Here is a 16,228-nt window from a genome sequence, read left to right on the forward strand (position 1 = left end):
TCGGATATTGAAATTTCACATATATTATAATCAAAGTAAAAAATATATATTTATATACATTTCATTCAAATGAATATATTCAAAAATATTTTAAATATTAGCTCAAAAAATATTAATATTATCTAAACTTAATTCGAGAGGATGAACTTAATAGGTTATTAGGATATATTTTTAGTTATGTTATATACATATATAAATTTAGTTCGGATATCAAATGTAAAAATCCTACATATATTAGACTTAAAGTTAAAATTATATTTATTCCATTTAAACTAAATATATCTAAAGATATTTTAAATATAAGATCTAAAAACCAATCAAAATTAAACTTTTGTTCATTTTATAATGTTAATCTAAAAATTAAAAAAAAAAACGAGTGTTAGTAAACAAGTTTTATAAACATGAAACAGATAATGAAAATTGTATTGAAAAATTAAAAAACAGAAAAAACAGTTTCCGTTAGTAAACCGATCCAAAATCCCTAATTTTGAAGGTCACACATCAATCCTACAAAAAATATAAAGAAGTTAAATCATGATAACTTAGCGGCTCTTCTGATAAGAGGACTAATATGTGATGTTCACAAGAAAGTGAAACTCTCACACTATAACAGTACGTTTGGTTCACGGAATGAATTTTGAGGTAATAGGAATGTTATTCCATAAGGAATGGAATAGGCAAGGAATAGAATAGGAATTGTATTCTATTGTTTGGTTCGCGGAAGGAATATACTTTAGGAATTATATTACAGTGTTTGGTTGATTTAAGGAATAGAAATGAAATATGTTTTAAAAGACATAAATACCCTTATAAAAATATGTGATGGTGGCGGTGGTAGTGGTGGTGGTGGTGGTGGTGGCGATGGTAGTGATGGTGGTGGTGGCGGTGGCGGTGGTGGTGGTGGTGCTGAGGTGGTAATGGTGGTGGTGGCGGTGGCAGTGGTGGGGGCGACGGTGGTGGTGGTGACGGTGACAGTTGTGGCAGTGGTGGTGGGGGCGGCGACGGTTGTGGTGGCGATGGTGCTGCTTGGTGGTGGTTCTGGTGGCGGTGGTGGTGGTGGCGGCGGTGGCGGCGATGGTGATGGCGGTGGTGGTGGTGGCGGTGGTGGTGCTGGGGTGGTAGTGGTGGTGGTGGTGGGGGCGACGACGGTTGTGGCGATTGTGGTGGCGGCGGCGGCAGTGGTGGTGGTGGTGGCGACGACGGTGGTGAAATATGATAAATTTATATATAGGATAAAAAAAAATATTAGGTTAAAAAAAGGGGTAAAAAAGAAAATAGATTCTAAAATCTATTCCTGAGCGTTCAGTAATAGGCTAATACCAGGGGGGCCCTAGTAATAGCTATTACCTTATTTGAGGTAATAGCCTATTACTAGGAATATTATTCCTGGTAATAGAAGTAGTTACCAAACAAATGAATATGCCTATTACTGGGAATGCTATGTCATTCTCGACCTATTCCGTGAACCAAACGGACCATAAGTATTAAAACTTAATCTTATATTATTGGTATAATTTGTCACTTGATAACTAACCAAACTACCTGTAAAACCACGCACATGACTCATTTCCTGTACGTATGTGATGCAGACACATTAATTTCGCTCACAATTAACTCCATAGGGGACCTTATATTATATTGCCTTGTGTTGTACCGGTAAGGCGATAATTATATTCATTCCAATATATTCGTCGCTTTTTTCATGTCTGGCTATACTTGGACATCATATATGTATTGCCCAAGTTAGAATAATAAAAATGAATGACCACGATTTTTGTTTATCTATTTCTCTTCATCTAATAAAAGATAAACATTTACTGCGTGTAAAAATTTGAAGTATAATTTGAAAGTAGATGTAGCATTTTTCATTGCACAAACACCAAAATGATTGTAGACTTTGATGGTCAACGAGCAGATTTATTGAGTTAAAAATCTGTGTACTTATCATTGTCGCATATTATATTCTTTGAACACACTAGAAAACGTTGAATCTTCGTTGCTTTGATTCAAACCATAATATTATATTTATGGCAATTACACACCAGACAAGCATCCATCCACTTTAATTTGGATTATGAAAGGAAATATACCATATGGCAAGCCAAAGATTGTAAGTGTGGAAATATTGCAAAGAGGGTGTGTATAATAATAATAATAATAATAATAATAATAACAACAACAACAACAATAATAAGTATATTTATATAAATTAGACAATAATTCTATACCATTATAAGTCATTTTACATGAAATTAACTAACTGTCAAATTTTACTTTACGTTTTAAAACTTTCTTATATTTAAATTTTCCCTATAATATGAGCTATTATATTATGCAACCCCCGTGGGCTGCCATGCATGCAGCATGCCCATGGAGAAGAGACAAATTCATCGGAATAGTCGCACCGCCAAGATTAATCGAAAATTTTCTGGTCAAATTAAAACAATATTAACTGAAAAATTCAAATTCCTAATGTTTTTCCATTATTTTAGAGAGAAGTAAAAAGAAATTATAGGTCTAAAGAGAGAAAGAAGGGAAAATTAGGGTTTTGGACGCTATTGGTTATATATATGTTGTATCATTTACTCTATTTAGTGAAATTTGATTGATATCATATGTATGTATAATACACTCTACTTTTGTGACAATTAATTTTTATTTATTTATTTATTTTTGCAATGCATTAATTTATTTATGATTTATAAAAATATATTATATATTATAAAAGTTTTTTGGAAGAAAATTATAAATCATGTATTAATAGAATTTATGAAATATTTATAAGGATGTATTTAATTTAGACTTTTAATGACTTGCGTAGACTTTTAATATGAAAAAGTTTATAAATGTTTGTCCTACAAACTTTTATGGATTCATATAAAGTTAATAAAAGTCTAAAAAGATTTTTAAAAAATCTATGGAAGTTATTTGAAATTCATTACTTTAACTCTTTGGAAGTTTATACAAATCTTGATTGAATACGGGGACGGACCTAGAAAATTTTGTGAGCGGGACGAAGTTAAAATAATGTTAGAAAGGTCAATTACAAAATATCAAACAGTCATAATAATGTTAAAATACAAAATATATTATAAATTACAATATAATGTTTTTTGATATATTACATGATAGTTAGAGTCGGAGCAAAAAATATACTTGAGTGGGGATACAATGTGAAAATATTTATGACAACATATGAAACATAATCAATTAGATAAAATAAACATAATCAATTAGATAAAATAATTTGAATAATACTAAAAGCTTGAGAATGAATGAAAGAGATGAAATAAACAAGTGAAGATAAGAAAAATGTTATTAATGAGATTTGAACCTATAACCACACACTTTTTTAAAGTAAACAAATAAAGTTCAACCAACTAAACCATTCAAACTACAAAAAATTTAAACATAAATATTTATTTTATATAACATCTAATGCTATATATGTACTGTTCTCGCTGCCCCACACTAGCTCCGTTTCTGATTGGATACACCCTTACAGGGCGTTTGGTTGAAGGGAATTTAAATTCACTTTCCACTTAATTCCCACCTAATTCCAAAGGCCACAATTCCCTTGTTTGGTTGAAAAGGAATTGCAATTCCCTTATTTTCATGAAATTAAAATCCCATGTTCCCCTGGGATTTTAGGAAGAAAAAAAGATAGTGATGAGTCAAAATTACCCCTTCCTTTTTTAAACCTAAAATTAATGTCTGACAATAACAATGGACATTTTAGACTTTATACCATTTATTTCCTTTCAATTTCCATGTATACCAAACATTGGAATTGAAATTCCCAGTAATTCTATTCCTGTAAACCAAACAATGGAATTTAAATTCCCACTTTATTCCCAATAATTCATCTCCCATAGAATTGCAATTTTTTTCCTATGTAATTCCTCCTCTCTAACCAAACGCCTTGTTAGTGATAGAGTGAATGTTCTATTTGACTAATCCGGCACTTTCATTCTTTAATTTCAACAAAGAAAAACGCGTCTAATCCGGCACTTCCATTCTTTCAACAAAGAAAAACGCAAACGACATTAAAGTTTAATGATTTTCATGAGTATTTGATAAGTGTCACTTTATCGTATGAGAAGCCAAAGATTGGAAGTGTGGAAATATTGCAAAAATCACAAGGAAACATTGTTATCATGGCTCCACCAACTTTGGAAGTTGGAATTTACTAGCATTACTTTTACTAGTCTACTGTCAACATTACTAGCATTACTTCAGCATTGACTTCATAGGAGATGAAGACTTTATCATCATCATCATCATTCTACTGTCTAAGCAACGCATGCAATTGATCTGCAACTATGAACCACCGGCGCCTTTTCCTGTGTTCATTTTTGGTGTGCTTTGTGCTTCCATGTCACCCTACTACTACTACTACTACTAGAGACATCATCACCAGTGGAAACAGTTTACTCAAAGATGGAGAAACTATTGTTTCAGCTGGGAAGAGTTTTGAGCTAGGGTTCTTTCCTCCTCAGGGTGCAAACAGATATGTGGGGATATGGTATCATGGACGTGATCCTCAAACAATCGTCTGGGTTGCCAACAGGGATAACCCGTGTTCAGATTCTCCAGGAGCCATTATTGCCATTCAAGAAGGTAACCTTACTGTATCAAACGGAAATGGAGATTCTTGTTTCTACTTGCCCTTGGGACATCCCTCCATCCCCAGGTCTTACAACTGGACAGCACAGCTTTTGGATTCAGGGAATTTGGTTTCCAGGGACGAATCAGGGAAAATTCTGTGGCAGAGTTTCGATTACCCAACCGATACTTTCCTCCCCGGGATGAAGATGACACCGGGCGGCTTAAAATTGGTTTCCTGGACTGGAAATTACACATTCCAGCTTGATAAAGGCACGTCCCAGTACATCATTTCCCGAGAACAATCAGAAGAACCCTTCTGGAAAAGTGGAGATCCCCTGGCCAGTTCAGTTGTGGATGAGGTAACTTTCTTGCTGTCAAATTTCAGTACAACTGTTCTGAGTAATAAAAAGTCCAGGTCCAACCGCAAGTCCCTCAACTTCTCGTCTCTGTCATTCAATGACACAACAAAGTACAAGGATACAAGGCTGTTGATGAATTCCTCCGGGGAGATACAGTTTTATATCTGGGATAATAATGAGAAAACATGGAATTTGGGGTGGCAAATGCCACAAGACAAGTGCAGTTATTATAATTTCTGCGGGAGCTTTGGTATCTGTAGCAGGAATAACACTGATGACTCGACCTGCAAGTGCTTGGACGGGTATGATCCTACCTATCCTAACGACTGGAAAGCCCGGGATTACTCCGGTGGTTGTTCTAAGAAGTCTGGGACTAGCTGCAACCAGAATATTACATTTCTTAATCTCACATCAATGAAAGTTGATTACCCATACCCTTCTCCTAACAATAAGAATAAAGAGCAGTGCAGAATGGAGTGCTTGGGTGACTGCGAATGCAAGGCATATTCGTTTGGAGGTGAACAACGCGGTGAATACGGTTGCAGGATTTGGACTCAAGCTCTCAATGATCTCCAGGACGATTATGACCATGGCCTTGAGCTTTCTGTCCGTGTTGCTGATATAGGTACGAATCTTTAACCACAAAACAATGTCTTCCGGTGTTAGGCAGAGGCCAGTGAAGGGCTAAGTCCAAGTAAATACTAACAAGTGGTATCAGAGCAATTTTGAAATTACTGTATTATTGTCTTGTTGTTTCAGAACGACAAGCGCAAGGGTCATCAAGCGAGAGGAAAGAGGCAACTGCAGTGTTGAAAACACTGGCTATTTATATCTTAGCAGTTGTAGCATTTGTACTGTTATGCAGCTTAGGTTGCATAGTTTATAAAAGAAAATTGGCTGGGAATAGAAGAGGTAATAAGACTGTACCACTCTCCTGCACTTTATAGTTTCTGTTTCTATTCTTCTAATCTGTGATGTTTTTTTGAGAAGAAATTATCTTGGGGATGCCAAACATTGGAATGCAAGAACAAGACTTGATAACCGAGTATGACAAGAGAAAAATTGAAGTTCCATTTTTTAGCTTGGGAGCCATATTAGCAGCCACAGACAACTTCTCCAATGCAAATAAGCTTGGACAAGGCGGATTTGGTCCTGTCTATAAGGTAAATAATGCGGTTACCATATACTTCTTGACTCAACTGTTCTATATATAATGTAATAGACTCCCTGCAAACTCCGACAGGGTAATTTTCCAGGAGGGCAAGCGATTGCAGTGAAAAGGTTGTTAAGCAACGGTGGACAAGGAGTGGAGGAGTTCAAGAACGAGGTCATGTTAATTGCCAAGCTTCAACACCGCAATCTAGTGAAGCTTCTGGGCTATTGCATAACCACAAATGAAAAGATTTTGTTATACGAATATATGCCAAATAAAAGCTTAGACTTCATCATATTTGGTTAGTGATCTTTCATATGGCAGTACTTAACAGCTACCTGGTTTTGCTTGCTAAAAAGCCTTTAATTTGTTGTTTTGCAAGACCGCCAACTCAGCGTGACATTGAATTGGACTAGGCGATTTGATATCATCTTGGGTATTGCTCGGGGTCTTCTTTATCTCCATCAAGATTCAAGGCTGAGGATTATTCATAGAGATCTAAAAGTAAGCAACATTCTACTGGACGAGGAAATGAACCCTAAAATTTCAGATTTTGGCTTGGCAAGAATCGTTGAAGGCAAAAGAAATGAAGCTAACACAAACAAAGTTGTTGGAACATTGTAAGCATTGCATACATACATTAGCATATGTTACAGTATGGTAGGCCACTGAATCACCGTGATTTATCTCGTGTTTTTTTATTGACAAGTGGGTATATGTCTCCGGAATATGCATTGGAAGGGCTGTTCTCAATCAAATCAGACGTATATAGCTTCGGAGTTGTCCTCCTTGAAATCATTAGTGGAAGGAGGAACATGTCGCTTTACCAATCTCAAGAAGCCTTGAACCTCTTGCGCCATGTGAGTACCTACCTTCAAAAGCTTATTATTATGAATACTAAAGCTTAATTGGTCTGTGATAATTTCTGGGATTGTGTATGATTCTGTAATTTGTTAGACATGGAAGCTGTGGATGGAAGAGATGGCGGTTGAAATAGTAGACCCAGCAGTGCTAAATTCATTGAGCAGAAGCGAAATCTTGAAATGCATACATATAGGGCTGCTATGCGTGCAAGAAGATCCCAGTGATCGGCCAACCATGACGGACGTTGTTATAATGCTGGTGACTGAAAGCATGGCTCTTCCCACACCTAATCAACCAGCTTTTGTAGCGAGAAAGCGCCTTTCCGGCATATCATCTTCATCTTCCTCATCCAAGCCTAATGAATTAACAGTCACAATGCTAGAAGGCAGATAGTGGCCTGGGTTTATCTCTCATATGTAAGGGAAGATGAGAAGAATGACAAGTTTTGGATAGAATGGAGAATGGAGCGAAGTTTCCATTATTGCCGATCTTTGTTCTCCTTAATTATCTCAACACATGTTTTGCAATTTTTGTTATCACTATACTATATATTTGCCATGGATCTGATCTGGTCCTTTAGAGGAAGATATCTTCAAGATTGAAACAGTACAGAATTGTGTGAACAACCAAAGAGAGTATGCAATAAAAAAAAAAACAGAAGTCAACAACTACTCTGATCTGTACATTTCAAATAAAAATGTTGGCAACTGTCTCCGAAAGAATATAATAAATGTTACCTGCCATTAATTACAAACGAAATAGATATTAAGGATGTCTAAAACTTTGAAACACGGTTTATGTTAATAGACTTTTCAATGACGAGAATATTTAATAGACATTTGACATTGTTGTATCAAAGAAAACACCAAATCAAGAATCGGTGCTAAAAGACTTCTCTAGTATGACAAAAATTTCTGTGAAAATACTAATAAGTAATAAAATATTTATTACTTTTATGAAAAATTATAATACTTTTATATTTTGATTTAAAAGTATTACAAAAAAAAATAGGCCGGTGTTAGATTTTTTTTTTAATTTTTTTTCTAAAATCTTCTTAACAAACTTTATAAATCAAGAAAATTCTTTGATTTTAAAGAAACTTTCAATCCTATTCGAAGATGTGCACTTTAAATCGAAAGTAAAACATGGAACCTTGTATAATATATATAAGATATATATTAAATTAAAACAAAAGAAAAAAAAGTTTATAATTGAGTTGGGTATCATTTATTTATGAATGAACAATTATAGTTAGAACTTTAAGGAGTTTATGGAGGATAAAGAGTTGTGGAAAATGATAAATAAATAAACATATGGGAGAAAAGAAAAGGTAAAAAAGTTTTTATTGGGAATGGTAAAATATGTTATTTATTTAAAATAATAAGGATAAAGATGAAAAGAAGTTAAGAAGCTACTAACTTATTTTTGAAATGCTACCTCAGGTAACTTTTCAAAATAAACTCTTATTTTAAGTTACTAGCTTATTTTTGAAACAATACCAAACAGAGCTTATAACTTATTAGTAGCTTAAAATAAGCTATAAGCTATAAACTCAGCCAAGCAGAGCGGGCCTGGGTTGAAAATTTGAGTGGATTAAATGTGGAACAAGCTCCCCTAATTTTGAATTGGTGTGAAATCACACAAATAATAACAGGAAACGTTGTAATCATGCATGGCCCGGTCAGCTTCACTTTTGTTAATCTACTCTGTATAATATTACTGGCTCTCTAGTGTTGGCTTCATTTTCATTCGGTATTGATTATCACAACGATTACAGTACATGGAATTCATCTGTACTGTACCCAAAGCCTCAAGTTCTTGAAGTCATGGGGAAACCCACCATTATTGCGCGGTTTCAAAGCCACTCATCGGCATCGCAATCTGCAGCTATGCAGTACACCTGCCAGCTCTTCTGTGTAGTATTGATGTCATGCTTTATGCTTCCATGTCATGGTAGAGACGCCATCACCTCCGGAAGCAGTTTATTAGCTCAGGGTGAAACACTTGTTTCAGCTGGGAAAACATTTGAGCTGGGTTTCTTTCAAGATGAAGAAAATTCAAACTGGTATGTAGGCATTTGGTATTACAGTTTGAACCCCCGAACAATTGTCTGGGTTGCCAACAGGGATTCTCCAATTTCGGATTCTTCTGGAGTTGTCGTCGTTAAAGAAGATGGAAATCTTTATGTTCTGAATGGTACTGGCGCCACATGTTTCTCCACACAACTTCATACTACGCCCTCTTCTAAGTCTTACGTTAGGACAGCAAGGCTTTTGGATTCAGGGAACTTAGTTCTGATTGATAATGTTTCAAGAAACACTACTTTATGGCAAAGTTTCGACTATCCTGCCGATACTTTTCTTCCTGGCATGAAAATGGATGATAGTTTAACACTGACTTCCTGGGCAAGTTCTGGCTACAACCCCGCGCCTGGAAATTACACCTTCCGCCAAGATCCAGTAGACATGGAACAGTACATCATCTATCACAGATCTGTAACATACTGGAAAAGTGGAGTAGGAGACCAATTAACCAGTTTAAATACTTTGCCCCCTGCTGTATCCTCCTTGCTATCCAATTTTAATCCAAGTCAGCCTCCATACCAAAATCCAAGGCTATTGATGAATTCCTCTGGGGAAATACAATTCTATATCTGGGACAGCAATAAAACCAGTTGGTCTTTGCAATGGTCAGAGCCACACGATAATTGCAGTTCGTATAACATATGTGGGAAGTTTGGTAGCTGTAACAACAACAACAACGGTTTACTCTGCAAGTGTTTGCCGGGGTTTGAACCTACTAATCCCGACGATTGGGGAGCTAATGTATTTTCCGGTGGCTGTTCTAGGAAGTCAGCTATTAGCTGCAACCAGAATGGCAAGAGAGACACGTTCTTGAATCTGACTTCAGTGGTATTTGGGAATCCAGACTCAGCTTTTTCAACTGTTGAGACTGAAGAAGACTGCAAACAGGAGTGCCTTAGCAATTGCCAGTGCGAGGCTTATTCCTATAGTGCATTGGATCCTACTCGAAGACAAAGAGGGACTGGTGACCTTAGACAAGAATGCAGAATTTGGACATCTGATGTTCTTGCTCTCCAACAGGACATCACAAATGGTCTTAACATTTCCATCCGCATTGCAATTTCAGACATGGGTAAGAATGATAAACCTCAAGCAGAGCCAACTTGTAGTTCTTCTATTGACTGTGAAGATTTGCCCAACTCAATTTGTAATGCTACAAAACAAGGGCTGGGAAGGTGCCTATGCAAATCGGGTTTCAAATGGGATGCCTTAAGCTTAAATTGTACCTCAGGTATCCTTAAACTTTACTTTTCTTGATTATTTAACATTAGCTCTTTTGACTTTATCAAGGGTGTTTGGCAAATGACTGATAGTTGATTGAGTTAGTTAGTTTGATCAGCTGATAGTATTAGCTAGTTGTAAAAAAAGTGTTTCAAGGTCGAACCAACCCTGAATCGGCCTAAAAAAAGCAGGCCTGGATTGGGCTTAGCCCAAACCTGAACCAGCTTATAGAGGGCCGGTTCAGACCTCTTGACAACAATATTTTGGTCATCTGATCTCCACATTTAGAACTGGATACAATGAAAATCTTCTTGCATGTGTCTCAATATCAATAATGACAGAAGCAGGGTCATCAAGCAAAAAGTCAAAATCTTCTGTGAAGTTCAGATCACTGATTATATCTATCTCAGTGATTCTAGCGGTTGTAATCTTGAGCAGCATTGGCTACATAATTTATAGAAGAAATTTGGTTAAGGGTATGACTGGATCAATCTTCAACTCTTGTGTTTATGGAAGAATATAATGTTTTTTCTAACTTGTGCTGTTTTTCTTAAACAAACTAATCTTAAGGAAATCAAGTGAATAAGGTCGCAAACATTGAAGACCAGGAGAATGACTTGTTAACTGAGGATGATAAGAAGGCTATTGACATTCCATTTTTTAGCCTGGAAACCATATTGGCAGCAACAGATAATTTCTCAGATTCAAACAAGCTCGGACAAGGGGGATTTGGCCCGGTTCATAAGGTTGTTTAGAGCCTACTTTCAACTATCTTATTTCAAGGATTACGTGCCTTGTAATGTAACAGTTGTAGACTTGCACAGGGTATTTTTCCTGGAGGGCAAGAAATCGCTGTGAAAAGGTTGTCAAGCCAGAGTGGACAAGGTGTGAATGAATTCAAGAATGAGATTGTGTTGATTGCCAAGCTTCAACACCGCAACCTAGTGAAACTTGTAGGCTATTGCATCACAACAAATGAAAAGATTTTGTTGTATGAATACATGCCAAACAGAAGCTTAGATGCCATCATATTTGGTTAGTCTATGAACGTAACTGATCATCATCTTCTTTCTGCAAACCTGTGGTTAAAACCTTAACATTCTTAAGTCTTTTTTGTTTGCAAGATTCCACACTCGCTGATATACTGGATTGGAAAATGAGGTTCGACATCATATTGGGCATTGCTAGAGGTCTCCTTTATCTACACCAAGATTCAAGGTTGAGGGTTATTCATAGGGATCTTAAAGCTAGCAACATTTTATTAGATCAAGAGATGAACCCTAAGATCTCAGATTTTGGGCTGGCAAGAATTGTGGAAGGCAAAAGTATAGAAGCCAATACAAAGAAGGTTGTTGGAACCCTGTAAGTATACAACATAATCCTTACTACTGTTGAGAAAGATTTTCTGGACTATTCAAAGTTTACATAATGTTTGGTTACATAAACTAGATACTTAGACTATGCACTAATTTCGATACTTTTGATCATCGTTTTTGTTTTGCAAGTGGGTACATGCCACCGGAATATGCATTGGAAGGGCTCTTCTCAATCAAATCAGACGTATTTAGTTTTGGTGTTGTAGTACTGGAGATCATCAGCGGGAGGATAAACACATCGTTTTTCCAATCTCAAGAATCCTTGAACCTCTTAGGCCATGTGAGCATTAAAAGCTTATTACACTACATTCTGCAAATTAAATAGACCCATCATATCATTATATATATGTTCACGGGTGAAAATTGTGTAACTGTACGTGTCTGCAGGCATGGAAGTTTTGGATGGAAGAGAAGGCACTGGATATGATGGATCCGATTCTAGTCTCGTCTTGCAATGAAAGTGAAGTGATGAAGTGCATAAACATGGGGTTGTTATGCGTGCAAGAAGATCCAAACGACCGGCCAACAATGTCGAATGTTGTTATAATGTTAGTGACGGAAAACATGAGTCTTCCACGGCCGAAGCAGCCGGCGTTTGTAGCAAGGAGGCGCGTCTCTGAAAGGGTGTCTTCTTCTTTGTCCAATATATGCGCCTATTCCAACAACGAATTGACTGTTTCAGTGGTGGAAGGCCGATAATTAAATGAGATCCATCCGGGCATAAGTTTGACTGCTCAAAGATTACGAATTTCTTTTCGCACTAATAAAAATTTAAAAATTACCTTATTATTTTTGCACTTTATTTTAATGTATTTGAAAAAAACTTGCAATCAGTACTTAACTCATGTTGATAACTTCATTTAACCGATCACTCGTTTTGGAACATTTTTGCACTTTCATTGGCAATATTAATAAACGACTTAATGTATGTGATAATTTCTTTAAGAAAAAATACACTTTTTTAATCCTAAACTACTTTTTTTTTCTTTTTTCTTTTCTCTTTCTATTCCATTAATGGCAAATTATATTGTGCACCGCAGTGCATAATCGATTATGTACCGCGCATCAAAACGACGTCGATTTATTTAATGAAAAGAAACAGAATTTTCGCAAAAAATAACTCTGTTCTTCAATTTCATTTTGTATGCACTGCAGTTTCAGTTCAACACAACTACAGTTTCATTTCGATATAACTCCAGTTTCATTCAATATTTATACACTCAAATATGTGAAAATGTTATTTAATTTTATTTTATATACACTATAGTTTCATTAAAACACAACTACATGATCATTTCAATATAATTACAGCTTCATTGTACAATATACACTCAAATATGTGAAATGTTATTTAATTTCATTTTATACATACTATAGTTTCATTTCACCACAACTACAATATCATTTTGATATAACTGCAGTTTTATTTGAAAATATAAAAATAATACGTGAGACAGTGTCGATTTAGATGCAGTGTAGTATCACTCTGTTATAATTGTAGAAAAAGGCACCGTTTTAACGCGCGGTGCATAATCGATTATGCACCACGGTGCACGGTATAACGACTGTCCATTAATGTAGGTCAATTGATGGGCCGACAATATTTTTTTGAGAATATACTGTTGAGAAAGAATTACTATCAATTATGGTATATGAAGATGTGGATAGTTATTAGCATCTTGCAACTTGGACTTTCTCTTGTTCATGCTCGTATATACTTTCGCAATTTATATTATGGATCATGGTCTACGTAGCATTATAAATTATAGATCAAATGACGATGTATAATATTATATTTATACTCGTAAAGTACATAATTTCATAATTCAGACACAAAAATCACAACACAAGACACGTACATATGTTATATATTTATTTATTTTTCAAATTTAATTTAGGTACATAATTTGTGTTCATAGGCACAAGATTTCATAACACAAGACATAACAATTCATAACATAAGACATGATGGGGATATTACCTTCGTGTACGGGTTGTTCTACGGTCGGTACCAGGGCCCCGTGTTGTTCCAGGGACAACCCGACTGTCCCCATCAAAAACTCTTGATACCGACCGTCTTTCCCGATCTGGTCAAACCGAGCCCCAAACCTTGAATCGCCCAGCCTCTACCTCGAGACCGACCTCCAGGGCACAGTCCCGGTTTATGCCTCGCAGAGCGGTCATCCGACATATATCACCACGTGTTGCAAGCTCTCTCGACCCCAATTTCGCCAGGTGCATGAGGGCCATGTGCCCTCCATGCCGGTGGCCCAGACCGTGTCTCCTTATCTCTCCTATAAATACTTCATTTATTGTTGTGGAGGGGGACTTTTGAACTACTTCACACAGAAGCTACTTGATCAGAAGCTCCCAACCTATTGTCAAAGGATCTCAATCCCAAGTGCCCTATTCGATACTCTACATGTACGCCCGTATTTATAGTATCAAGACACATTTACTAATTTATTTTAACTTTTAAGGTATAGAATTTTATAACACAAAAGATAAAAACCTCACAATATAAGACACATAACACCAGATCCATAATACACTATGAACTAGTCCATGGTATAAGGATGGACTAGAATTGGTATACCCCACCTACCATTAAGGGAATTGCTACTAATTTAAGGATGGACTAGAATTGGTATACCCCACCTAATTATAAAGAGAATTGCTACTAATTTTTTCAAGAGCGGTTCAAATTAATGCAGTATTTCTAGTGAAGTACAAAAAGTCAATAAAGTCTATACTGCATTCAGATTGATGGGAGAGCAACTTGGTGACGATTATTGACAAAGTCAATAAAGACTTGTTATCATCAAATCCCATGGTCTTAACAAACATTCAATAATTAATCTGCAACTATGCAGTACATCTGCAAGCTCTTGTGTGCTTTCTTAATGTGGTTTATGCTTCCATCATGTCATGGTAGAGACGCAATCACCACCGGAAGCAGTTTATTAACTGAGGATGACACACTTGTTTCAGCTGGGAAAAGATTTGAGCTTGGTTTCTTTCCAGATGAAGAACATTTAAACTGGTATGTAGGCATTTGGTATTACAATGTGAACACCCTAACAATTGTCTGGGTTGCCAACAGGGATTCTCCAATTTCGGATTCTTCTGGAGTTGTCGTCGTTAAAGAAGATGGAAATCTTTATGTTCTGAATGGTACTGGCGCTACATGTTTCCAAACATTGAAAGGATCCTATCCTGTCACTGATTTCAGTTTGGAGAACCGAAGTTTTATGATTGAAGTCCCTGTAGAATATTATGATAGTTGTAATACCAGAAATCCGGCTTATGGAGTCAAACTCCTTAACAGTTCACTACCATTCAATGTGAAAAACTGGTGTTATAATGATACTGGTCATTTACTGAGTCAAGGCAAAAATAGTATAGAGATCAGTTGGAATCCTCCATTGGAGCCAACATGTAATGCTTCTACTGACTGTGAGGATTGGCCAAACTCAACTTGCAATGCTACAAAGCGAGGGCAGGGAAGGTGCCAATGCAAATCGGGTTTCAAATGGAACGCCTTAGGCATAAATTGTTCCTCAGGTATGCTTAAACTTTACTTTACCTGTTTGATTATTTACATAGCTCTTTTGATTCTATCATATGCTCTTTGTTAGCCTGCATGCAATGCCATTTTATCTCAGAGCAAAATTTTGGTGGCTTAAAGATTCTGTGTCATCTCCACATTTAGAACTCAATAAAATGAAAATCTTGTTGCCTGTGTCTCCAGAACCGGGGTCATTAAACGAAAGGACAAAATCTTCTGTGAAGTTCAGATCAGTGATTATTTCTATCTCAGTGATTCTAGCGGTTGTAATCTTGTGCAGCATTGGCTACATAGTTTATAGAAGAAATTTGGTTAAGGGTATGACTGGATCAATCTTCAACTCTTGTGTTTATGGAAGAATGTTTTTGCTAACTTTTGCTGTTTTTCTTAAACAAACTAACCTTAAGGAAATCAAGTGAATAACTTGGCAAACATTGGAGACCATGAGGATGAATTGTTAACTGAGGATGATAAGAAAGCCATTGACATTCCATTTTTTAGCCTGGAAACCATATTGGCAGCAACAGATAATTTCTCAGATGCAAACAAGCTCGGACAAGGGGGATTTGGCCCGGTTCATAAGGTTGTTTAGAGCCTACTTTCGACTATCTTATTTCAAGGATTAGGTGCCTTGTAATGTAACAGTTGTAGACTTGCACAGGGTATTTTTCCTGGAGGGCAAGAAATCGCTGTGAAAAGGTTGTTAAGCCAGGGAGGGCAAGGTGTGAATGAATTCAAGAACGAGATTGTGTTGATTGCCAAGCTTCAACACCGCAATCTAGTGAAACTTGTAGGCTATTGCATCACAACAAATGAAAAGATTTTGTTGTATGAATACATGCCAAACAGAAGCTTAGATGCCATCATATTTGGTTAGTCGTCTATGAACGTAACTGATCATCATCTTCTTTCTGCAAACCTGTGGTTAAAACCTTCTTAAGTCTTTTTTGTTTGCAAGATTCCAAACTCGCTGATATACTGGATTGGAAAATGAG

The 16,228-nt window shown here is 36.3% G+C and overlaps 1 protein-coding gene across 1 annotated transcript in view; it reads left to right on the forward strand.

Moving 5' to 3' along the window:
- The first annotated feature begins 4,167 nt into the window (after nucleotides 1-4,167).
- LOC109155677 overlaps nucleotides 4,168-16,228 on the forward strand; it is a 36,676-nt gene continuing 24,615 nt past the window's right edge. Inside the window, exons 1-2 of the mRNA XM_019303298.1 lie at nucleotides 4,168-4,514; nucleotides 10,523-10,527. Of these exons, the coding sequence (XP_019158843.1) occupies nucleotides 4,323-4,514; nucleotides 10,523-10,527 (197 nt within the window). The 5' untranslated portion in view covers nucleotides 4,168-4,322. The remainder of the gene's footprint in view (nucleotides 4,515-10,522; nucleotides 10,528-16,228) is intronic.

Source organism: Ipomoea nil, unplaced genomic scaffold (genome assembly GCF_001879475.1).
Source record: "Ipomoea nil cultivar Tokyo-kokei standard unplaced genomic scaffold, Asagao_1.1 scaffold2704, whole genome shotgun sequence".
Classification (NCBI taxonomy): domain Eukaryota; kingdom Viridiplantae; phylum Streptophyta; class Magnoliopsida; order Solanales; family Convolvulaceae; genus Ipomoea; species Ipomoea nil.